Genomic DNA, 26,689 nt, shown 5'->3' on the forward strand with positions numbered 1-26,689 from the left:
AATATTTCAATATAAATATAACTATGTAATAATAAATAAGTTAGACAGCCTGCGAATAGAGTGAACAGGGCTAGAAATTTGACGTAGCTCAATAGATCGTCCCAATTCCAAAAATCGCGGCCACCTCCTGATAAACCTCCTGTTATAGTTGTGAACAATCGATAATTTTTCATTAGTCTAGAGTTCAAAAAAGTCTAATTTTTTTAGGGGTCAGGTAGATTTTGATCAGAATTTGATTTCGGATCATGCTCGCATTCGTCGGCCACTGGGTATAATCTATTTTAGAAACTTGTCTCTGACATCACAGGATGGCAGGTATATGTCTAGATTAGCTTGCTAATCAATCAATATCTTGAGAGATACTACTCTATGTTTTCTCACCTGCTGTTTCGATAGAACTCTCCTCTTCAGCAACTCTAACGGTGGGTTCATGATGGAAACTGAATGATGATAAGCTTGTATCATTGGAGCTACCGTTGGATGAAACTGGGGCAGAATTTATGGGAAAAGATTCACTACTGGAACTGCTCTCTAAAGAGCCAAATCTTTGAATAAATTCATTTAGCTTACCGATTCTAAAACGGCGTCGTCTATGTGATGTAGAGGATCCTAAACCGATTGCTGAAATTGTGTATGATGAACGTTTGTCTTTTACTCGTATACAGATTTCCATCATGGCCATCATTCCGGCAATCATTACAAAGCTTTGAATGAGTAGTGGTAATTCAAAATGATGACCAAACCAGAACATTATTCTCAGAATGTTGGCTATTAATAGAGTGAGACAGACTATATAGATTTGTTAGATGATATTAGGTCAATGAAATTTTTGTCATCTTGATGGAGAATAGGTTTGCTTACCATATGTTGAGAAGCCATCACTATTCTTTGATCGTTTTATCTTAAGATATTGGGGAATATATGGTATTAGGCCACCAAATATCACAGCTACAGAGCAGCAAACAGAAAATACATCTACAAAATTATCCATTTTAGGAAATCCAAGCCAATTTATCTGTAAGTTTGCATTTGGATCGGTAGTATTACCAGTAGTATTGCTGCTACTCGAGTTCTGAAATCCCAACACGTCATGCAGACTCTGATTGGTGGTTGAATTTGCTATAGCATGATGGGTGGCTGCTGTGCCATTGTCAACCATTATATCGGGAATGGTTTTGCCGATGGAATTATTCGTTGAGTTAGAAAATTGATGAGGCAGCGTCCACATTAATGTGTCAGCCATAATAATAATAAACACAACGTCCTTTCTCAGAGAGAAGTTAGATGGTAATAAATAATATTGCTCAATTACATAACTGACATTTATGTGAGTTTTTTTGCGAGAGTGTAGATGATTTGAGCACAATTATACTGCTGAGAAAGTTCAACTAGATTCAAGCAGATGAGATCTAGAATTTATATGAATAAAATCCACAATATATTTACAAACTTTTTAAGCTTTTATTTCATCTGTAGAATACAGTGTTGTGAAATTAGATCGATTCTTAAGGCTGCTGATATTTGGTTATCAATAATATGTTCGGTAATATACGAAATTGCTTCAATGAAAGGTGTTCAATATGTAAAGGTTCTAAAATATAAAAGATTTAAGGTAGGCAGGATTTTGATCACCAAAGTTTTACTTGTTTGTGAATTCAGTGTATCTTTCCTTGTTGTTATTAGTGCAGCTTCGTTTGCACAGTTAGCCGCATATCAGAGCAAAACAGTGCTCTGCGCATCAGATTTCTGTATTTAAACTAAATGCGCGTCAATTGTTCATCTTTGCGCAATATTTCCAGATAATTATCAATCACAGAAAAGCGATCCAGGTAACCAATCAGGGCTCTAGTAGATAGAAATATCTCACCACGAATGCGTTCATGCTTAGCTACTCTAGTTGTCGGTATATTGAAGAATGTGTTTGTTGTCTTGAGGCTTGTCTTGAACAGAGAATTATTCTGTGCTGATTTGTAACCCATTGTGCACACGAAAGCGCAGTAATATTCTCAAAGAAAACTAGTCTAAATTCAGAAACAAAGCTTTGTAGACTAGAATCTTGCCTACATTCATCCATTAAATCAGCAACAGTTGTTGTTGGGTCTCAAGTCCAAAACATGAACAATTATGGCTTGCTTGCTGTGCGCCTTACCAACACAGCACAGAGAGATTTATACAGAGAATCTGTGTTTACGACAACAACAACAATAACAACGTACATTCGCCACTGCAAAAGCCTTTCCACACTAACTATTGTTTTCACCTGTGCCTTTTTAGCTTGCGCCATGACTACCAGTTTGAGTTGAGAATTGACTTGTTCCTGTCGATTCTCGATAGAGGATTTCAACGCCTTGATTGTCTAATCCAATCAAGTGTTTAGCGGCGATGGAACGGAAGTCCCTAGTGTGGACATGAATAAACTTCAGTCTGCTCTCTTGCTCTCACTATGCGATCCCGGCTCGATCTTTGTACTAATGTTTTTTGGTGGACAAGCTTTTGTTAATCTAGATGATTCAACTTTTTGTTTGCTTTGTTTAAATTTTATTGCACACAGTTGAAATAATAAGCTGCTTTATGATCAGTAGAGCAGCTAATTTGAAGGCTCCGTCTAAGTTAAAAAATCTCGCTAGTTTAGTTCAAGGCAAACAAGAAAATGAAAACATTGATGAAGGGCAACATTGATCGTCTTAGATGTATCGGATAGATAGATAGTATATGTTATTGAAATTGTAGATTAGAATCAAAAGTGAAACTAATAACCGTTTGATTGATCCTTCCGGCCCTTATTCAATCCACTTTTGGTTGAGCACACTTGTTGCCGTTTGCTTAAGCTTCTCAACTTCAAGGAATATGTGCAATTGCGGCACCTGTTTCTCTCTAGTTCCGCTCCATTGAAGAATCCAGTCGAGTTGTTTCTTCTCGTTTCTGTCGCAACCTCATCAGGTGATTTTGAGCAAACAATTTAAAAAAGCTGAACCTTTAAACAGGGGTTCGGACTTCCTTTCTCTCTCTCTCTCTCTCGCTCTTTCGCTCTTAAAAGCGATTTCTCTACAAACTTTTGCGACATTCTCTATGAGGCAACCGGGCTGGTAGGAACTTGACTTCAAATTGTGCAATAGAGAAGAGATCATAGGGAGGTAATGCGACAAAACTCTCCGCAATAGTATCAGCGCAGCTTTCATCTCTATTTGCAGAGAACCAAAGTAGAGTTGACAAGAAAAGTCAAAAGATTTATACTCAAGATGAACAAAAATTACAATAAACAAGAAGCTAGATGCTCTCCTTTGATAATCTATGGTATCAGTTTGATCTCAATAGGTAAGTTGACTTTCTATTCTTTTTTCTGAATGACGGGGAAAAGTCACAAAACTCTTATCAATAAACCAATTAACTTTCAATTCTTTGCCTCCATCACCTATGACTTGCTCAAAATAGCTTTACTAAGCCTCAGCTGGGCTCCTAACTATCAAGTGGAAGCACAATCGACGTGTCACATGCGCGAATTTGATCTATGCGCGGCTACTTTGTTAGTATTTACACAGTCTCCAGGTGGCTTGGCAACAAGCGAACAAGATATCAACAAACAATGCGTTCATCTAAAAGACACAGACAGTTGTCTAAGGAACTATACAAGACGTTGCATGACGCCAATGCAACGTGGAGTGGTCACAATGACCGCTAATGCATCGTTTCAGATGCTCAACGAGTATTGCACGCCTAGAAGTCATTTGCGCACCAACTACCTGAAACACGCGTCATGTTTAAACCAGGTACAGAAGAAGGAACAAAAGAGTTGCACCCGAGATTTGCAGGCTTCTCTCGAGATGCTTGGTGGAAGCGGTGGCGGTGCTGATGGAGGATCTGTTGCTGTTGGTAAACGTCTTCAACTCATGTGTTGTACCTACAAACGTTTTGAATCTTGTTTGGCTGGACAGCTAGACAAAAGGTGTGGTAAAGAGGCTGTTAGCTTCGTAAACGGTCTGTTACGCAGAGCTACATCGCGTTTGCCAGAAACCATGTGCCGCAACTATAAACCTGATAGCGGCGAATGCAAAGCACTTTTACCGAGGACTGGAACAATTCCAAAAGGCGCCAAATCAACTTCAATCTTATCGCGACTATTGTCTGCTTATACAGGTCTTTAAAAATAAATAATAACTTGTTAATTGTTTACATAATTTTAATATTCTAAAAAAGGTGTCGTTACATAGCTATAGCTCTGAATGAGGAGGCTCGGGCTTCTTATTAGCTTCGGGCTCTCCACCACTAAGAGCGTCCAATATTCTTAGGGTGTCATTTGTTACTTGAGACAGGTCAACACTTGTTGCATCAAACGGTGGCAAAGTTGGGATAATAGGGTGGATAAGAGCGTGAAGTGCGTTGAACCTCTCGGCCAATATGGTCAAATTGTCGCGCTCTTCGCGTGGACTATCTTCTAACCACGTCCTAGTCTCCGATATCACCTTTTGTATTTCATCCTTATTGCTGCGAATTTTCTCATCATCATTGCTTAGATTCTCCCTTCCCTCACTCAATAGGGACTCTAGCGAATTTCTCATTGAGAGTCTCTGCAAACGCAAATAATCTTGCTCCTGGTAATCAGCCAACTTTCTACTTATTCTATCCAACTCAGACTCGCTGTATATAACATCAGTATCAAGCTCTGGAACTGGGACTGCTGTTGCGTTCGACGCAACTTTTTCTTCAATACCAAACTCTTTTAGTACAAATTTCTTCACTCGGAAGCCGCGACCCAAGCTTGCAGCTTGATAAAGAGCCGCCAATGCAGCGCCCTCATCAGCGTTGATTGACTTGCCAAGTGTCTCTAATTTGAAATAATCAAGTAAAACTTGCTGAATTTTAGGCGTTCTTGTGTTTCCTCCAACAATAATCACTGACTCAAGTGGATCCGAACGACTTACATTCGGATATTCATACAGTTTATCTAATAAAGACACTATTCGTTTACCTAAATAATCCTCATTCAATTCTTCAAATTCTTTTCTACTTATCGGGTGCTTCAAGTCCTTATCATCAATGACATTTTCAACACGAACTACATGATCCATATTGGCGCTCAATACTTTCTTAACTCTACCTGATTCTTTAAGCAATTTGGCCACAGATCGACCCTCGCTTTATAATTCGTTTTTCATCTATCTTGTTTGTTTTTGCGAAAGCTTTCATCAAATGATCGCGCAATTTCAACTGCATATCAAATCCGCCTAAATATCTATCAAAAACTTGAGCTCTGATGGTAACAGTTGGTAGTGATTCATTCTTACTTAAACCAGTTATTTCATCGAACTGCTCTACTAGATGGTAATCAGCCAAAGTTGCTGAAGTTTGAGAGGCACCCTGATCAAAGAACAATATGCTGGTTGCATTGTCCCCATTAGACTTTGGTAGATAGTCTTTGTGCCTAAAAATACCATAGGAAAGGGCAAATGCCGAGTTCACATTGGTCAGTCTGAGAACGTTCAAGCCAATCAATCGAGCCGCATCTTCCACCACTCTCCTCTCGGATGGTCCGAAGAATGGTGGAACAGTTAGCACAACATCATTAGTTTGCTCATTGCTATTTAATCTGTTAGTAACCTGATCATGCGCGTGTTGTATCATCATTGCGATAAGCTCAAGCGGGGTAAATTGGGCGCCATCAGGATGTTTTAGTACTATTGAGGTGGAATTGGGTAGGTGGCTTTGTATTTGTGAATGTGGAAAGCGTCTTCTATAATGCTCAACTGATTCATGTTCGATAGTTTTGCCCACTAAATCGAGAAAATGTGTAAATGACTTCTCTGGATACTTACTAGCCACATCTAATGCTGCATCACCAATGAATCTCTCACCATTAGAGAAGGCAATAGCCATGGCTGTTTTACGTTGACTCTGAGCGTTTAGAACAATATCCATCTGAACGCTTGGAGCCACTAGTCCCACTTTCATCCATTCACTACCAAGATCAATTGACATAGCTCCAAAACAGCTAATTGTTGTGATATGCAATAATAGACAAGTTATAATCACTAATATTGTTGTAATCAATGGAATCTTAGTAGAATTTTTCAACACTTGATTACGCTGCTTTTCGACATAATCTTTATATTCCTGATAAACTTTAGAACAGTTTGCTGATTGATCTTTGTTTGCTGTATAACATTGTATGAGATTCCTCTCAACTTCTTCAAAAATGCTCTGCTGCTTACCGGCCATTTCTTCTGAATTAGGTTTATATTTGGTTTTTAATCTGGACACTATTTCATGGGCATCGCCGAGGCTTATATCATCACTTTCAGATTTAGTTAAACTATCGTCTGACGTCGTTCTTGATGAAACAAGATCAACTCCTAGAATATCTTGGGCTGGAGCCGGCACAGTTGCCTCAGCTTTAATTGTTGCTTCATCATGGCTGATACTGCTGCTGCCAGACTTGATGTCCTCGTTGCCACTACTATATTGCCTCTGATTGTAGCCAATATCAGATGATTGTTGGGAGGCTACTTTTCGGGTAATCTTTCCGTCTCGATCCACCGAAATTGTCTCACCTGAGCTGCTTTGACCGGAGCCCATTCTAGTATTTTCTATCAATGATTGTTCTTATGCAACCCTCAATTGAACAATGAACCGGAATAGAAGAATTCTCTATAAATAATGAGTGAAGTAGTTTTTTGAATATATTAATTAATATACAAGTCCAAGATTTGTATTCAAGGACGAAACTGAGAAATGAGAATTTTGTGCGAAAGTAGCGTAATTTTTGAAGTACAATGCTGATTCACCATTGGAGGCAGATGAGAAAACAACACACACACACTGGGCAAATGGATTGCATGGCTTTTCTCTGTCTGCTGTGTGTGTCGCTGAAGCCTACCATGAAGAGTAACACACACACACGTTGCATTTTGGATCGGCGGTCGTTTGGCAGTTCAGGTTAAGTCAAGCGACACCTCTCGACGGCTTGATTTAAAGCTACTGCAAACACTGTTTGACATTGAAGAAGAAAAGAGGATTAGAAACTTTTATTCCAATCTACTGCCACTTTCTGCTTACAATTTCTATATAATGTTGATGCCCAACAATAACTGAGCGCGCTCAATCTTCTGTCTGACATAATCATTGTGATGCTTCGCCATAACAATGCCGCAACCGATCGCTGCAAACACAAGAGTTAGACTAAAGTACAACAGAATACCGCCACCAATCGATAGGCCTCCACTGCTTACTTTAGCCTTCTTATTGGCTTCAAATTCTTCATTTGTCATACTATTCAGAGCTAAATCTCTCCGGAACGCTTCATTGCTACCTTTTCTTAGTGAAAAAAACGTTACAATTCTCGCTTCTTGCAAACAACTTGCCGGCTTTGATAATTTGCCCATCCTTCGTTTGGTCTAAGACCACTTGAGTGTCCGCGGAATCGCTCACCTGCGGTTTGCTTTCAATCATGATACAGTTTTGTTTGGCACCCTCCGCCCACGGGTCAAAACAAAACTGAAAAGCCGAGCAATCGAACAAAGTGTCCACGCATAGTTCGGCACACTGATCAACTGAACGACCTTCAAATGAGCTAGTTTTAAGTTTACTTAATTCTGCATCAACTATTTCCCTATATTCAATACGCAAAAAGTCGGCCAAATAAGAGCGACTGTAGTGATCGCAACCAGTTTCCAACTTGTTGTTACCTTGCTGCTTCTTGGTCTTGTCAGTACTGTTGGTGTTTGTCGTGATCGCTTCGTATTTCTCTGACTCGGCACCTGTATAAATGCGTCTCTCATCCAAATAAAAACAAGTGCTTAATTGGCCCTCGTGGCCGTCCGCTTGATTTGGCTGACAATAGTCGAATGCCAAACAGTTAAAGTCCGATTCAACCATGCAACTATGGGCGCATTCTGAGGGATTCAAAGCGTTTGATGTTCGTTTGTAAACGTTTGGTCTGAATACGTCGCGAAATTTGTTAAATTTACTTAGAAAGTCCCTTTGCGCTATGAAACAATCCAAATCGGGTTTGATTGTGTTTTGATTGACAGATTCGCCGATTGTGTACACATCCGTTATAATGCACTCTTGACGGTGCGTGCAATAGGAGAACGAGCTACACTTGCTGTCCACACAAGCGAGCGCGCATTGATCATAATTTAAACCGTTGAATAAACGCCAATTCTTTTGCTCATCACGATTGATGAGATCCATCTTGTAACTGTACAAATTGAGCCCCTCATGGAAGGTGGGCGCTGATTGCTCTTGATAGTCACTATCGCTGCTCGAATCGTCGCTTGTTAAACTGAACTCACTCAATGGATCTAGCTCCACCTCAAACTGGGACGGCATTAGTATGATTAGATTATCATCGATACTTAGATTCAAAGTGAGCTCTGGAAGATCCTGTCCGTTTTCCTTCATAAACTGTAGCACCTCAGCTAGGTAAGCGTCGGTGATCTCTCGAGAGGTTGCATCATCAATACCTGTTTGACTGCGCGGATAGACCAGCTCGTCTGGCATCTTAGGCAAAGGAATTGGATCATAGTTTCGGTGTTGTAACTCGCTTATAATATGATGAAGTCTCTGGTTTGTTGCCTCCGATTCAAAATTAAACATTTCGGGCCTCGTAAACGACTCACAGTTACTATTTCTCTCTAATGAGCGCTTCGTTCCATCAGGCAAACCAACACTTAACAAACAAGTGTGCTGAGATTCGCAAAAGCTCATTGTTGAGCACTTGTTTAGCCGACACAAATCAGCGCAATGTTCCAAATCCACCGTTAGATCCGTTAAATCGCCAGTTGATTTGTCACTTTTGAGAACAGTATCCTTATGCGATTCGTACAGAAGCGTTAAAGATGGCATGTCAAGTAGGAGAGCGCGTATTATGAGCGACGTGTCAAATATTAGTTCAATTCGAGGGGAATTAAATAGGCTCAATCCGGCCTCAACAAAACGATCATGAACCATCTGCTTGAATTCCATTGAATGGGCTGCAATTATTTCGCTATGACGAGTTGAAATAGACTGAAACGGATAGGTGAGCTCGAACCAGGTATAATCGCGGCCTTGTTTCATTTTTTCGTTGTTCAGATAACATTCTTCGCTTATGTCAAAGGTTCTACAAATATCTAGCGAGCCATCAATTGATCTAACTTCAATGAGATTAAAGTGATAGGATTCACTTATTCTCGATTCGTCGTTTGGATTGAAGAACAATACAGTGACACTTTCCAGCTTGGCCATTTTTTGCATCGCAGCTGAAGAGTAAACGCGTATAATTCTAGCCGGACGTGAAAAAGTGGTTGCTTGTGCCTCATAATAAAGGTAGTCTGATGAGCGTTGATTTTGTTTAGCTTTTGTCTTTTTAACGAAAAAGAACTCGCCATTTCGGATAAACAAATTCATCATCACCCGATGATCTAGTTCAAATTTGAGTCCATTCTCAAAATTAAGCATAGCGAAATCGCTCACAATCTGGTCTGTAACCTTTCCATTGGTCATCCTGCACGTGCCACGTCTTAAATCAATCGTATACTCAACCCGGTAGATATAATTGGTGATTGTTTTGATGTCTCGTTTTGTGTCGCGCTGGCGCATTAATGATAAATATTGCTCCTTATCATAGGCGAGCTCAACGCTGATTGTGTCAGAGGAACGCTTTTGAGTGGTTTCATCGAATTTGGTTGCAGTCACTTCAATATCTAATTTGTGAGATCTTTCGAGCAGTGGACCCAAATAAATGTCGAAAACTGGTAGATAAGATTTGCCCTCTTGCGATCGATCTGATGCCAACTTGGGATCTAAGCAACCATAACCAACTGGAACTTGCATTACATTATCATAAACTTCCTCATCAATTGAATACTCAATTAAGAGAATGTTCACTGTTCGAACAATTTTCTGGGCTTTAATTGATTCAATCTGTATCATCTCTAAGCTGAGCTTTGAATCTTTGGCTTGTGATTTATTTTCAATGAAGAATAAATGCACCAAACTTTCACTGAATTCATCTGTAATGGTCCATTTGTGTGCCGTTTTATGAATATCTTTCGATGCACTGTATATAATACTTGAATCTGAGTAGGTTTTTGGCAAATCGCCCGCATTCAACCAAAGCGCAGCAACTCCATAAACAAGCAACACATTTTCAGCTTCACCTGGCTCCGAGTCTAATCTAACCTCTCGGTGCCAAAGGCCATCGTTTCCTGCATGCTCCACTTCGGCTGGTTTCATGGCAGAACAAATATATGGCTTGTAACGGAACACAATATCCAGCTCAGAGTCGATGTGCGTCACAGAGCGGCCATTTTTATCCGATACAATAAAGGTACTTTTGCCTCCTTCAACATCAAGATATTCTTCGTGCGTCTCATAACCAGTTGCTTCGCTTATTGATTCGGTGACAATATGAAAACGGTGTTGTTTTATCTGTGACTGACTGAATAGGAGCGGAAAAGGTGGTTCTACGTCTTCTTTGGCCTCAATTATCGGCCAGTTGTGATAAGTAAGCAACAAAATAAGTGCCGTTTGAATGAGGGCCATTAATCTCTCGAGCTTCATCTTGGAAAATTCTCATCGGCTATTCATCAAAATCACTAGTATACATTATCAATTACAACGACTACGAACTACAACACCCTCCCATAGATGTTAGCCAGTTCGAGAGCTCTGTTTGGGTCCGCTGCTCGCAGAGAGCAGCGGGCCTTCCATCACCTGGACCACACATTCCTGGACTACCTTCACAACTGATACTGATTGTGATCTCTCTGACGAATCTGATCAGTGCGTTTGTCACTACTATCATTATGTGTGCGGATTCTGATTTAATACGAAATCGCGTAGCATTTTGTCGACACACTTGCAAAACGGATCTGCGACAAAAAAAACAATAAATGCTCAAAATCATGGGATCAGTATTTGTGTATCAAAAACAACTAAAACCTCCTTTAATCCGATCGGAGAATGAATCCGATATTTACCAGCAACGTAGGTTTTGTTCTCGTTGAATTCTAGATCTTTATCATGGCTTGTTCCAGTTTTTGCTCAATATATATGTATATTACCTTTGATTCTAAGAACAAACGCAATATTATACAAACAATTCCATCGCCGGCGGTTACTTATTCTTCTCTCATTTCATATATGGAGAATATGTAGCAGTCAGTTTCAAAAATAAGGCGGAAACGTGAGAACGAAAGCGCGTCGAAGCAGTAAACCAAACTGCCTCTCTTCCTCTTTGGCGGCAGCAAGCCAATCGCTTGAGATCTTGAATTCTCTTAGGGCTACGTCTTTTCTAATTCTCGAATTTAGCAAGTGTCTTCGGCTTGCTTTTCTAGCATCTCGATAGATGTCGCTCCGACAGAGGAAAGCCTCTGCACGTGACGTCCAGTCAGTACGAGTGAGACTGTATTTTGTCGTACGTGTTGAGAGTGCGCGAACATGGCGCTCGGAACAATTTTGTTTTGCGAACGCCAGCAAGTTTCATACAAATATCAAATTAGCCCTCATTTCTGTTGGACTTTAGCTGGCGGCAAGTTATCATTTGATCGCCTATTAGCTACTGCTCTAACATTGCAAGTGCAATGTGGTCGAAGGGTGAGGCTGGAGTTGTTGGTTTGGCGGCTCGGAGGTGCCACTGTGGTGATAATGCGGCTTCATTCGTTCAGGCTAATCGAAAACGATATCTAACTAGCTTGCGAGCGTGCGAGATTAGAAAGCAGTTTGTGTGATGGTCAATTAAAAGACGGAAAGAGAAAGAAAGAATTAGAGCTCGAATGGGGCTCTAATTCAGAGTAGAACAAGCAGCTGATAGCATCGAAAAGTTGACCAAGCATCCAAATAATCACATCAAAACAAGCTACAAGATGGCCAAAGACAAAGAGAAGGCGCTTTTTAAGGGCGCAGACGACAAAGCAATAAGTTTTCAGCGGGCTGTATTCATTGTCTGCAATTTGAAGAGGCTGATCAAGCGGCCAAAAGAGGACAAAAAACAGTGAGTACTATCCTCTGTCTATCTGGGCTTCAGACGGCTCCCCTCTTTTTGTTTGACAATTTGTTTGGTGAACAAATCGTTGATTTTTCTCGTCAAATTGGTGGTGCGCGAATTTTTTTTACGATTTCTAATCATGTTCATCATCATTAAGCTTACATTATTTTTCAATCAAAATTTTATTCTTTAACGGCATCCAAAAGATTGTGCCTATGTGTAGGCTAAACGTGTTGAAATGCTTTTGTCATCCGCGTTTCCAGCCACAAATTGCAATTTTGCTTTGCAGGGAAATGCATTGCAACCAACAATATACATATATACGGATCTATGTATGGAGTTGCATAATGTCTGTTGATTGTTTTGCCGTTGTGGCTGTCGTTTGCCAGCTGGGCAAGTTTGAATTATTTTAATTTGGCTGACAAATTATGTGACCAAATTGAGATCCCCAACAAAGTAGTCCCTCCGGCTAAGTTAAGCTGGCTTTCGTGGGACCGATGCCAGCTTGATTAAGTACTTGGAAGCTTCCCCTTTAGCTGTTCCTTTCTCTTTCTCATTCTCTGGTCCATAGTTTGCTAGCCACTCAAACTATGGACTAAAGTCAAGTTCAATCAGCGACAAAACGACGACTTGCGAGAGTCACTCCACTAAGTAGTCCCGCTAATGAGCCCTCAAAAGAAAAATAGTTTAGCGGCAAAGCTGGCTAACTGGCTTGCTGGCCTACTAAAGTGCTCTCTAGACTAGTTTAGTTTGATGCTAATTCACCGTCATGCACATCTGACACTGATGACCGGCCTTCCTATACTTGCTAGGCGACTTGCACGCGCCAACGATTGATGAACGGATCTCTCCCTCTTCCTCGGGCTGAAACGAGCCCTTGCTCGTTTCTTGTGCTAGCCCGCTGGAAGCCAATTACTGTGCAGGTTCGCGGCACAGTAATTGCCCGGCGAGAAAGAGAGGCTGCTCTAGTGCCTTGCTGTGAGCCAATACAAATGAACGAAACTAGCCAGATGCTGACTTGCAATCTAACAACAACAACAACAACAACAACAACAATAACAGCAGCAACAACAACAACAAAAAGCAACTCGACAATTTCCACCAGAGCTCAAACAAATCTCTCAAACAGCCTCGAGCACAACGATGTAATCTTGTTTTCTTTGTTGTCATCTGCTTCCCCTTTTGTATCGCGTGTTTGTCCCCAGAAACCGGAAACTCCGACAACGGAAACAAAGGGTCTAATTCAAGCCTTAGTTCACGAAATTTCTACTCCTATTTATACGCGCTCATCGCTGCTTTCACCGAAGCAGCAGATTGTTTGTTTATTTCTCGTCGTGTAACACTTGACTCGGCGCACTTTTGTCGACTAGACCAACAAATTGTCGAGAGAGGTGACTTTTTCATGATGATGATGATGACGATGTCGACTACATTATGGCCTTCACCTGCCAGCAGTCGACAACACTCCAACCCTGAAATATTAGTCTAGCAAGCAGCTAGACTAACTTGATTTCCTTCCTGAAATCAACTTGTCGCTGAATGATAAGTAGCTGGCTGTTTGGTGCTACTCCCAAATTATTTCCAATTAGTGTGCCAACTGAGCGGCAACAACAAATCTCGCTCGACCATCTGCGCTGTTCGTTGCGTCGAGCCAAACCACTTAAGAATCAGAACGTGAAGGTTTTGTGTGCTAGCGGCAGCTAGGAAGAAATATCTCAAGGCGAAACACAGGAGGACAATTGGCGCGCTCGTCCAACTTTCCTGACACTTAAATGGCCTCTCTATCTTCTTCTAATAATTGTACGACACTGATAAGCTAATAGAATGGATCTATTCGTTTGATTTCAGCCCTCTTTGCAACTCTTAGTGTGTATGTGTGTGTGAGTGTGAGTGTGAGTGGGATACGAGAAGGGCGGCTTGCCCTCGTTAACGCTGATTAACGCTCAAGCAAGTGGCCGCGCCAGATGAGCGACGTGATGTGCCGCTTTAATTGGCCTTTTAGCAGTCTGCTGAACGATAAATTCGTTCAGATCCATCTATCACTGGATCACTGGCGGCCTCCATATCGATTCGCCTTGCTCGGGATCTGGGAGTAGCGCATCAACTGAATTCAAAGAGCTTCTTTGGCGGCGGGTCTTTTGTTTTATCGGGCGCCTATGGAATCCAAAGTCGGCCGCTTGAATCGAAGATTGGACGCAGCCGGAAGCGGCGGCTCATCGTCATCGCTGTCGTCGTCGTCGTAGTCGCCAACTAGCGAGGAGCCGAATTTGCACATCTCACCCATACTACTTACATGATTTGCGCTAAAAGGTTTACCACTCCACCAAGATTGATTTATCTCTTCCATTTTAACGACGTTCACTTGAGTGCCGTCCGACTTATTCGAGTGTCCATCATCTCTTCTGCGACTCGCAAACTTGTCGTCGGAAGCCTAAAACTACTCACACCCAAAAGAGCTGGCACTAATATCTTGTCCAATCAAACAATCACGCGGCGCTGCAAACTAGCTCCGGAAGTGGGTCGAGAAAACGAAGCGGACATGAGGAGAGAGAGGACGAGGATGGTCGAGCTAGCGATAGACGCAAATCGCGCTTCAAGGATCCGCTCCGGAGGGCTTTCACCTTGCCGAGCATGCTCTGTAATACGTTCAGCATCATGTCCGCCCAAACAAATGGGACCAACCAGCCAAGTGGCAGCAGTGGCGGCGGCGGCAGCGTAATCACGCGCTCGCTCGCCCCAAGGCCGTTTGGCCAGTGCGCCGATGAGCTGCTGATGGATCAACAGGCGGTCTCATCATCGTCCGCGACCATTTTGAGCTGCGTGGCCCTCTCTGATCGCCTTATTGAGTGCCCCATTCGAGCGCCTCCTCTATACAACATGGAGCGCGTATTAGCCGCTAGTGATAGCAGCCGGATCGGTTGCGGCTCAAACAATGGAACCAACCTGAAAGCCCCATCAAGCACCATCAGCAGCTCCAATATCACAAACAACATGAGCCTGCCTCTGTCCTGTCTCGTGACGCCAATTCGGCGCATTGCTGGAAACCAATGTGCCGCCAACTCAGCTTTCAATAACAATGACAATGACAATGACAATAACAATCACTACCACCTTTCTCGCTGCTCAGGTAAGTGTTGCCGGTGGAGGTTTATTTTTGGAGCGGAGAGGGGCGCTCAATTTAAGCTGGCCAAACATTTCAACGAGGCGCCCATGGTGCCCGACCAAAATGAGTAAGCCAGCCAGCGCGCGTTGAAGCAGCAGTGGCGCGCGCTTGAAAGCTTTGAATTTCAATCAGGCGGCCCAGAGACACAAACTAGCGCGACAAAAACGACCACCACGATGACACGCCCTCGAGACAGTTATGAACCTGAGCGCGATATTATATAGAGCGGCCGGTGCCACTTGAGATAGCTGTGGCCGCAGCGGAATCGCGTAACGCGCGCGCCGCAGCTAACACACTGATTTGCTGGTGAGCGCCATTTGTTTCTATTAATAAGCCGACTTCCTCTCTAATAGTCGCAGCAAATTGCGGGCCAACACCGACTAATGCCAGCTACCGCCCAAAGCGCCTCGCTCGCTTACCTTTGGCCCCCAAGTTGGAGTGAAAATGTGTGCCCGAAAGTGTGCACTTTCGGGCTGATCGCGTTCTCGCGCTGAAATCAATGATCCATCCGATAACGCTCCGAAGGAAGGCAAGGTGCTCTAGCTATCCCGCTCAGTCTCTGTCTCTCTGGGGGGAACTTCTTGACAGTCGTCGGCTGTTTTCGTTGCTGTTGACGCCATTGTTGTCGGCGTCGGCAGCGCCGAAGGTGTTTAAATTTGGTCACCGCGCCCATAAGAACTGAATGCTTGCCTAACTCTCGCAGCCGACATATCTAACTTTTGAGCCTCTCCCAGTGCGCCCGAACGAGTTCGGCTTCGATCCGCTTCAACCAAATAAAGCCGCCGCCGTCGCCGCCGATTGCTCTACCACGGCGACGGCTAATTCGGGAGCTAGACACTCGTCGTGGTCATCGTCGTTCCAGCAGCAGCAGCAGCAACAACAACAACAACAAAACGACAAGGTGAGAGTATATGGTGAACCAAACCAAATTTGCTGTCCAATTTGGAGCTACGCGATGGACCAGCTGGACGCGCGTCAGGAACAACCGCGCGACCTAACCCCTTTCACGCATCTGATTTCAGCTCCAGCGGCGCTGGGTTTCCTGCTGGCCAAACCCGCCGGAACCCATAATCCCGCCTCGCTGGAGGCCGCCAATCAGCCGCAATTGCTTGTGTCCGATAGTGATGGGTGTCAGACTGACCTGTCGCCAGCAGTGGCGGGAGCCGCAACTGGAATTGGAGGCTGGCGAGAGCAGCTCAAGCGATTCGCAGCGCCTGGTTATGAGCGGCGGCCCGGCGAGGCGGCACCGTTTCAGGCGCTCAAGCAACGAGTCGGTGGAGAAACAAAGAAACAAACAGCTCAATGGTACGGGTTCCGTTAAACGGAGGACAGTCAAGAGAGGCGCTAAAATGGAGTCTCTCTAAGAAGCGACAACAACGACAGCAACAGCAACGCCAACACCAAACTCAACGATTGGCGGCTACAAGCAGAACACACAACAAAACAACAACAACAACAACAGCATGCGCTTAGGTAAGTTCACTAGATTAATGTCGCAACGTTGTCGTTATAAAGTTGCCTGCTGCTCTTGCTGCGCCAGTTTCTAGGTGCTGCTTCATGCAAGCCTTTAGTGCTCTGCAAAGCCAACGAAAAGCAGACCTATTTCAGCAGCAAAACTAACCAGCAAACTAATGCAACCAGCCAAATAGATAGATAGCGCCTCTTCTGCGGCTGATCTAATCAGACGGGCATGCTGAGCTCGCTGTAGACTATTGGCCCCGCTCGTCATGTTGTACGCCGATAGGCGCTAGAAGCCTCGCCAATCACACAATAATTGTTTGTTTCCGCCTTGCACGCGCTCAAGGCGCCGCGCGCTAAGGAGAGAAGGCAAGAGAGCTTTTATCTGAGCGGGCGGCTGTTAGTTTATTACGCTGGCGCCCCGATGTCTTGCCTCACCCCTCATTGGCATGTTAGTCAAGTGGCTGGAAGCACGAAACAAAATAGGGGCCTTTAAATATGCGCCTCTTGATCAGTGTTGCGCTAGCGGAGCAGATGATGTTTAGTGTACCACAAATTAAGTTGCTTTATCGGTTGCACATCAAACGAGAAAGAGAGTAGAGACACTTTGAAACCTACCGTTACCACTAAAAAGTTTACTGTTCTTGCTAATGTTCCTACTTCAAAGAACTAGCGTTCGGCATTCGTTAGTTTCAAGCGAACCTCCTTGAAAGTAGATATCTGTTTCAAGTAATCTAGTCCGTCGTCCTTATCGTCGTCGTTGTCTAATGTTTGTCGACTGAACGCAACGCAAATTGATCATGCAATCGGCCAAACCCGCAACCGATCTATACATAAATGGATAGATCGACAGGCAGATAGATAGAAAGACAGCGCCGTTGGACATATTAAAAATCTATCTCTCTGTGATTAGTTGTTTTTCGGCTTATTTGTATCTTAGATTGGACGCCTGTTAGTTGTTGTATGGGCAAGATTAAGCAAGAGAGTCTGCAAGAAAGTGAGGCGCTACTCTAAAGAAGGCCCAAAGAGGTGGGAGGCACATTGTTTAGATATTCAAATAGCGTTTCAAATTGCATTAAGCTGGCTTAAGTGCATCGACTACTCGAATACATATATACATACAGAATGTAAATGTTAAATTGCACGCATAGATTTTGAATAAATTCAATGAAACCCGTGAACGCAAATAGAAGGTGAAAAAGGCCTCTCCGAAGCAAGTCGCAAATGTCACTATGAGCCTGTCGCTAAATGGCCGACACCGCCGCCGCCGGCAACTCGAAGCTGTCAAACCTAAAACAAGCTAACAACAACTTGCGCTAGTCCGCTCAAACCAAAACGATCAATTTTGTATGTGGAATCTTATTGGAGTGTGAGATCGCTCGCTCTACTGGCAAATTTGGGGATTGTGACGCGCAAATAAGCGGCAATCTGAGACGGACTTAGCTAAAGCGAAACGCCTTGTGCGTTAAATCGCGTGCTCCGGCGGATGAACTCCGGCTTGCATAGAGTCGCAATGGTGGTTGTAGAGTCAATGCGTCCATTGGCTGCGATCCATTCAGAATAGCGAAGCAAAAGCCAGCAGTGGTTTCATCTAGATTCTCTTGGACTTAACGGTGCCAATAAAGTCAGTTATGCCTGATAAAGTTGATCAAAAGCACGCTCGCACACACATAAGCAACTTTGCTTTCGCTTTCCCTATCGATCTCCAATGTTGTCCAGTTTGTCCATCGTCGGTTCTAATTAAATCTAGCTGTCGCGTGTGAGGGTGATGAGCGCTGCTCATCGGCGAGCTTTGTCTAGCGCCTAACTATCCAAACATAGTTAGAGGCAATAAAACAAATGCTACATTGATTAATTGGGTTGAGGGGGAACGCTATTTCAATGGGATATCGCGATCATTCACAATCGAGTTCTGCCGATCTCGATATTCGCTCAGGTGAGGTTGTTTGTTTATTTTTTCGCTTGCCGCATATTAAATCTTGTGGATCAGCTCAAACCGATCGATCGATCTAGCCGATTCCAGACCCCGATCAGATTGATTCGCTAGTTCACAACTGAACTACCGAACGCTCCAACCGAAGCAATTGAGTCTGTCCAGACACAGTGACATTCATTTATTCATTACAGTAGCAACTCATTGATCTCTATCAGACAGCGACTCGCGCTGCAGGTCACCGTCTGGCGTTCGTCTGAAAGCCGCTCCAGTTGAATCAACCAACATGCAAGCCGCTTTTTCCAAGCCCGCCAGGTAACCTTAACCGATCATTTTCCATTAGTTTATTTCCCAAAACTCATCGACTCGTACATGGAGTGCAACCATGCAGTAGCGGTGGCAGCATTGAATCAAGTTTCGCAAATGGTTCGTCCGAGTGTGGATCCTACCCTTTATTGTGCTAATCCAGAGCTTTCCATTTGGGTTAGTTTTTCGTTCACACTCTTTGCTCATCATTATCGGAAAGCGTACATGCAAACAAGGGGACAAAAAAGATAATTTGCTCTGGATCTCGGCTGGAAAGATCTGGCGGCTCGATTAGGTTGTGCAGGTGCAAACTAAATTTGCGGGGCGCATTTGAGAAGTCTGGTGCGCAAAAAAGGGCCCTCACTCAAGCTGGCGCACTAATGACAGCCGCTCAATTGGCCGCCACTTTTAAGCCGAGCGCTAAGCTTTTAATGGACAAACACAAACTGATAGTGATGATCTGGGCGCCGATATTAATCAATGCAGAGCTGCTGTTTCTAGAACTTGTAAAGATGGATACTTGAAATAGAATCTTATTCCGAGAGATAAGATAATCGCCATATCCGCTCTACAGAGAGCTTTTTTTGCTGTTCGATTAGAATAGAGGAACGAGTTTACATTTTGCAGCAAAAAAACTCTCCTAAGATATAACGGCGAGCTTCTTCTCTGCGCACTCTCTTTCTCTTTCTCTTCCTCTTCCGCGGCCGCTAAATCTAATTTGCGCGACAAAAACACGCCCGCGAGCAAACCGTCATCCCTTTCGCTCTAACTCTCTGGGCTCTAGACACTCTTCCGGTTTGCGTTCGCAGTAGGCAGCGGCCCGGTGGCCGCAAATCCGAGCGGATGATATATATCCGTCCAGCGAGGAGGAGAGATAGATCTAGAGAGTCTATGGCTGTGTTAAGCTTTGCGGCGCTCCTTTGCGAGCCTCTTGTTGCTACGCCCCGCTACTTTCGTGTTACTAAACTGGCGGACACATAGATAGAGAACGAGAACGGAAACTAAATAAAACGCTCCAAGTGAAGGAAAACAATTGCCGTGTTTGGGGGACGCGCAAAAGCAATTATATAAACTCTTTGCGCTGCTATGTTTGCTTATGATTACTTGTGCGTGTGTGTGTATGTGTGTCTATGTGAAGCTTGCAAATTGGATTGGTTTTGGAGAGAGAGAGAGAGAGAGAGCAGCAGTAGTGGATTTGTTTTGAGAATGGTCCTTGTTTTTAACTGCACTTCTAATTCGCATAAGCTTCAACTAACGCGCAAAGACTGAGACGAAGAAGCAAACTAAGGAGAATAAGAAGAAGGAGCTCATCTGTCTAACCTTGTTCATCTAAACGAATCAATCCGTTTCGTTTTCCTCTCTGAGCGATTGACGAGTTGAAGGAAGGCTCCTTCTTTGCATTTACTATGATCCCTATTATTAGGCCTTAACTAATGGAAAGGAAGGGATGTTTGTCCGTGCGTGTGTGTGTGAGAACCTTAGAGTCGACATTGTTGACTCTAAAAACAGGCCACCACGAGGCCTCCTGCAGCTTTTATACCTGTGGCGCCACAGTATCTTCAGTGTGGCGCCCCGGCCGACCAATCGTGTGCGATCCGAACTCGGCATGAGTGTCGTCGCAGTATTCAGACAATGCGTTTAGCCAAAACTTGACACATAAAACTAATTGAATAAGCTCACCTGTGTGCGCGCCACTCTATTAACACCACATTTGCTTGTCTCAGTCCGAGCTCGGACGTTGATCGAATCGGATTGGACAAGAAAATCACATTTACAGGCGACAACTTGGCCGCTGAACAAATGCGCATGAAACGTTTCAGCAGCGCCTTGTGCTTGGCCGACAAGCAAAAGCAGCAAGAAGCGGTAGCGGATGAGGCAACCCAACAGCAAGCACATCAAATAACGGTCTCTCAGCAAAAAACCAATCGGTTGGACCCAAATCGTCTATCGCAACAGCAACAACAACAACAATGCAAGTCGGCCACCAAGTCGGCAGGTAAGAGCAAGACAGTTGCAGGCACCGCCGATAAGCTTCAATTAGCGCCAGAGGATCCCATGATTCTGGCCCGCCAAAGGCGGCCCTCAGTCAGCAAAGGGTCTGTTAATGTGGATCAACAAGGTGAGTTTGTTGAGAGGGATAAATTAAGCGCAATTAAGTTTCATTGCTCTCATAAAGAATGAATATTGTTGTCGCGCGTCTGACCACTCAAATTGGACACGAAAAGTTCAAGGCAAATAAGTTGGCTCAGCCCATTGTTTACCTTTTCATTCTCATTCTCTTTCTCCATTCTCTTTCTCCATTCTCATTTCTCATTTCCATTCCATTCCATTTCCATTTCCGCTTCCACCTTTACCTTCAATCCAAAACTCTTTTGCTCCTAAAACTGTTATCCAGCTCTATTTTCGGCTGTCGAATGCAACCAAACCGAACGCGCCAAGACAATTCTCGATGATGGGAAAGTCAACGTAAACAGGTAAGTAAATTGGACAGCAACGTAGCCTTTCAACAATGAGCTGTGTGTGTGTGTGTGTGTGTTTGTGTGTGCGAGTAATTGGTGGAACGTGATCAGAGTGGCCACGCTTTTGTCGACGATGACTAGCGTATAAGTTAAATAATTGGCCAATTTTAGACAACCGTACAGGTTAAGTGGACAAAGCCCATTCAACCGATTCCACCTGTGTATGGTGCGTGCTTGCCCATCAACCAAGACTCCCAAATCGGCATGGACCCCTCGATTAAGGGTTCTATTCTATTCTCTTCTTTTTTCCCATCATCATGCGTTTCTACGCGCAAAATTGTGTGTGACCACTCGCGCACACAATTGAAATGCCACACTAACCAACCAACCAATCTATCATAATCATGCAACGCTTGCTTACATGAACGCCTGCAGCCTTAATGGCGACAAGCTCACCTGTTTGGATATAGCGGTCTTGTTGCGGAACGTAGAAATGGTTCGGCTACTTCAGCAGTATAATGCCAAGGAGAGTTCCGCTTGTAAGTAGTGGCGCCGCTTGTTCCTTCATCAATCTAAGCGCTCAAAGCCAAATTATAACCACATCCACCGCCCCTTACCCAAACCATCCGCCTCGCAATGCGCTCCAGATTGTAGCCGGGAAGGACGCGCAAACCAACTATACGCACTTTACACCGAAGCCAGACGGCTCGTCGAGGATCTATCTCGTTCCTTAAAGGTTATTGCGCCTAGCAGCCAACAGCTATGCTCAAGCAACCAAGCACCTGCGGCCAGCTTGCAAGAGGCCGAACATGGCCTTGCGCCACAAACAAGCACAGCTTTGCCACTGACCGCCAGCTCAACTGGTCAGGCGCACACAAGCGGTCAGCTTATGTTGAACACTGGCAGTCTCCTATCGAGCGCTCTGTTCGAGGTAGGTAATCAATTTTATTGCCCTCGAATGTCTCCAAGATAGTTTCACCTGCGTTAAGATGCGCGCGATCGTAAACATAGCGACCAACCTTCAATTTTCCCGTACCATTTGTTGTGGTCTTGCTGTGTGTTCAGAGCTTTGATTCTGACTAGTGAAACAATACACTGAATCGCCTCTCTAAGCCGGCTCATGTTACTAATGTACTGCTAACTTGAATCTCAAATCACACTAACACACACACACATACACATATTGTGTCATTTGGCGGTTGCACGAATCGTGTATCGTAGGAAAAACAACGCCAACTTCAATATTGGAAAAGGAGACTTGACCTATTCATGCACATGCGATATGAATTTGAACGACTTGGTAAGTGATCCCACCGACTGACAATCATCTCAGGTAATCCGGAATTATTCTCGACCTCTCTTGCTGATTAGTTCAACTCTCATTTGTTTCTGCACGCGTTCACTCAACAGAGTTACCAGATCCACCCGAGTTGATTGTACTGCAAGTGGTTGGTGAAGACTCGCTAGGCATCAAGATAGTGCACTCACTTAGAGGCCATCAGAGCAGGACGCAACAAGAACCGCCAGCTATCAATGAGTTCCTATATCCCCCAAATGCAATCCAACAGAAGCTAAGCTTGAGATCAAGCCTGCGAACAGCTTGCTCTGATTCGAAGTGCTCGCACTGGTTAATTAGCGGAGAACCATCATCTGATTCAAGTAATCTGAATAATGTCGTTGGGCAACAAGAGCAGAAGCATCCTTTAAGCAGCAGCAGAGTCTTTGGTCCGACAATCAGCAAGATCCAAAGCAACAAAATTTGGCCGTCTTCAATCAATTGCTCGCTCAGCAGCTGATGTTGCTGAGCCATCAGCAACGACTTGGCCAACAAGCCCGACTGGGTTACGTTGGGCCGCCAGGTAATTGCAACGTCCAATCAGGTGCTGGCGAACAACAAGCGGCCTTACAACAACAACAACAACAACCGAGAGCTCATAATTGTCCTCTCATCAAGCTCACTCAAAACAACAGCACTGATAGTGCCTGTGATTCAATGAACGCAACCCAGCCTTACCTGTCCGGTGCGGCAATCTCTGATAGTGGCGTTACGAATGCTGGAGATCCGGTCGACTTGGACCACTGTCCATCGATCGCCTATCGGCTTATGACGGCCACAAGTCAGCATGGCCGGGCTTTGGGGCGAACGCAACGCCAGTTAGCCGGCCAGTCGATATGCCGCGATTCGTCAGGTAATCGCTCCGATAGATGTTCCGTTAAGGGGGATCGAATTATCATTACAAAATACAAAGGTATGTAACGATAGTTCAGCTTCGTAGCTTTAGAGGTCTCTCATAGTCTGAATGACCAACTAGAATGAAGATTAATCTAATTCAATGCTTGTTATATCTAACAAATTTTATTCTAACTATAAATGATCAGTTGAATGGAGTCATAATGAGCAAATGGATCCCATTCTGAACTCAATGATTGTTTATAATACAAACTCTTATCCACTAGAGTGTCACATTTCCAATCTAACTAATAATCAGCTCTACTATGTTCGCATTTCGGCTGGAAATCATAGTGGTTTTTAGCGAGGCAAAACCAAGTAGTCCAATTTGTTCAAGTCCATCTAGTTGGCGCCAGGTAGATGGCAATAAGCGGCGCAAATACGACGAAGAAGTCTTTAGAAAATTCACTAAACTTATACTACTCAACAAGCACATCTTGGACGATTACCAGTCGGCAGTTGGCGGTCCCAAACAATTGCAACAATCAATTTCAGGTAGTGGCGCATGCATAACTAATTCATCAGCAGGCAATCAAAACAAGTCGAGTCTAATCAATATGCTTCTTCTTGACGCCACAATGCCAACTGGCGACAATAATAGTTCAAGTATATATCCAAACAATCAAGACGATTGCAATCAACTAAGTCAGCAACAGCAGCAGCAACAACAACAACAGCAACCCATGTTGAGTGTTAAAAAGAATTTCAAAAATTTCTTCCAAACGAACTCTTTCAATTCCACAAGCTTAGCAATCAAAATAAGCGAGGCCTTTATCTGACAACAATCATTTATCATCAATCAACAGCCGATTCGACTATGACAACTACGACACCGACGACGACGACTACTGCTTGCGACCAACCTGCTCAAGTGGACAAGCTGGTGGTTACCAACGACGATCGTTTGCCAATCATTGAGGTGCTCAATGATCTAGTATCGCCAGGTGCACTAATGAGCGATTTTTACTGGTTGCTTAAAATCAATGGAACTCAGTGGATGGATATCAAGCGAATTAGACAACAGTTACAAAAATCTCACTCTTCTTCAAACGCTCCATTTGCGCATCAAACTATTGAACGCAATTGAACAGATGCAAGTGGCACTAAACTTGGAGGATATTGGTAGGCTTTTTTATAAACCCATCCAAGCTCATGATGGATCCATTGTGATATGTACCTGTAAGCAGGTAGCCAATACAAAATTAGTGAGCAATTTGAGCATCAAATGGACACATCGGCATAAAATAATACCCCGACATTTACGCAAGATCTCGGATTCCATGCTAAACAATCAACAGCGAGACAACCAACAGCAGCAGCATCAGCAACAACAGCAACAACTGCATCTACGAGATCACTGGGCTCCACGAACGTCCTCGGCAAGCCGAAAGGCTGAACCTTCCACCAACATGTTTGGCGGAGGTACTAAACTTTCGAGTCCAGGTGAACTGGTAGTAAGTGGAATGATGTGTTCAAATCTAGACAGTGTTGGTTCCGAAGCAACTCTTGCCTGCTCAAATGAGAGGCTTGCGATAAGCGTGGCAGCCCAACAGGTTGCAGCTAGTACGGCAAGTGTCAAGACAGCCAGCCAACAAACTAATCAACAAACGAGGGAAACAACAAGCGAGTTTGGTGGCAGCGGCGTTGGAAGTGCAGAATTCCGATTATGCGAGCACTGCCAGTTGGCGCTCATCCAGCGACGTTCCACCATGGCCAGTGGCTCATCAAATTCAAGTTTAGCTTCCTCAAACGAAAGCCAGTGGTCGATAAGTGGCTTAGGCCAAAATAACAATTCTTCAACCAACAATACCAAGTGCAGCTGTAGCAACAGATCAAATAGGAGTAGCTTGGTTTTGGGCGGATTGAATAATCCATTGGGCCAGCAGAGGCCCCAGCAGCTAAGCGGCTCTAGTAATCTGCTTCTAGGTAGCACAGGTAGTCAGCGGAATTCGGCTTCGGCTTCGGCGCGTTCGGCCAGTATAATGAGCGCCACCACGCCCACTCATTTTGGTTCTCTGAGTTCGCGTCAATCGCAGTCGCAACATCTCTCAATGGCTCAAAAATCGTCCACTTATCTGATGTTGGCCTCATTGAGCCTGTACGACTTGCTTTTGTTTACCTTAAACGAATTGATTGAATTTGATCAAGCTAGCACCGTTCCCTTGAAACGCGGCCTCTATTTAGGTTTCGTACAACTTCAAACAACCGTTGAATCAATGCGCCTTCTAGTGCCTCGCGCGCGGCCCAACATGGTACCTTGTGCTCGGATACGTGACAATGCACACGTTTCCAAGGAGGAATGGCAGTATTTGAAGAAATTTGAATCGCATGGACGCGCTATGGCTACCAGCACAACAGCCGCAGCGACTTTAACAGCAACAGCAACAACAACAACAAGCAGCAGTAGCCGCTTGGCGGCAGCTAGAACTACTACTACTACTACCACTGTTGCAGAGAAGATGCCAACTCAGCAGACGAGCTGCACTCTATCGGTGCGCACAAGTGATCCCTCTATTTGGTCCGTGGAGATGCTAAGCGAAAACTCGACAGCAGGTGAGATCAACGGACAACGACGACGACGACGACGAAGACGCCGTCCACGATGAGCGAGGTGAGGCAGAGGCAGATAATGGTTGCGATGGTCCAAATTGGCTTTCAAAGGAGGGACACTCTTAGTTCCGGGCGTAGCCGAGCCAAATCAGTTTCGCCCGGTTTAATGCTTGCTTCAAACGCTGATTCGACAAAGGGACAACCATTCCGCGAAAAGAGTCACTTGAGACACCATGATGGTCTATCCGCGTCGAGCAAAAACTTGCAGGCTGCTGACGGCGAGCAGCAGCTAGAACGTTTGTCAAAGAGGGGCCTTCCAAGAGCTATCGACAACGGCGCCACCAGCGCCGTTACAGGCACGCACAGCTACTCTGATCTTGGCGCCGCTGTTCAGTGCGATAACAACAGCTCGCCAGGCGAGCGGAGCCCCAAAAGCGACACCCTTTTGATTAGAGAAGGCGCTGGTAGCGATACAGTTAGCGATCCAAACCTGATGAACTCGTTGCGCGATGAGGGACGCCTAAGTGGTTTGAGCGCTTCGAGAAATTCGTCACCGGTAAGCCAAAAGTCGGCTTGTTGTTTGACGACGCTAAATTTCAGCAACGATAATGCCGATATGGCCGAA

The 26,689-nt window shown here is 44.3% G+C and overlaps 2 protein-coding genes across 2 annotated transcripts; one reads left to right on the plus strand and one right to left on the minus strand.

Annotated features, from left to right (window-relative positions):
• Positions 1-3,491: 3,491 nt before the first annotated feature.
• On the plus strand, positions 3,492-4,142 carry LOC131872595 (uncharacterized). Its single transcript, XM_059216107.1, has one exon. It carries the CDS (start codon positions 3,492-3,494, stop codon positions 4,140-4,142), a length of 651 nt encoding a protein of 216 aa, XP_059072090.1.
• A 66-nt stretch (positions 4,143-4,208) lies between these two features.
• Positions 4,209-5,066, minus strand: LOC131872596 (heat shock 70 kDa protein BIP1-like). The gene has a single exon (XM_059216108.1). The coding sequence runs from the start codon at positions 5,064-5,066 to the stop codon at positions 4,209-4,211; it is 858 nt and encodes a 285-aa protein (XP_059072091.1).
• Positions 5,067-26,689: the final 21,623 nt, after the last annotated feature.

The sequence above is a fragment of the Cryptomeria japonica genome, unplaced genomic scaffold (assembly GCF_030272615.1).
Source record: "Cryptomeria japonica unplaced genomic scaffold, Sugi_1.0 HiC_scaffold_683, whole genome shotgun sequence".
Classification (NCBI taxonomy): domain Eukaryota; kingdom Viridiplantae; phylum Streptophyta; class Pinopsida; order Cupressales; family Cupressaceae; genus Cryptomeria; species Cryptomeria japonica.

Excerpts from the sequence above, each read along its gene's own strand:
- LOC131872595 (XM_059216107.1), top strand. The coding sequence starts at position 3,492 with ATGCGCGAATTTGATCTATGCGCGGCTACTTTGTTAGTATTTACACAG.
- LOC131872596 (XM_059216108.1), bottom strand. The coding sequence starts at position 5,066 with ATGGATCATGTAGTTCGTGTTGAAAATGTCATTGATGATAAGGACTTG.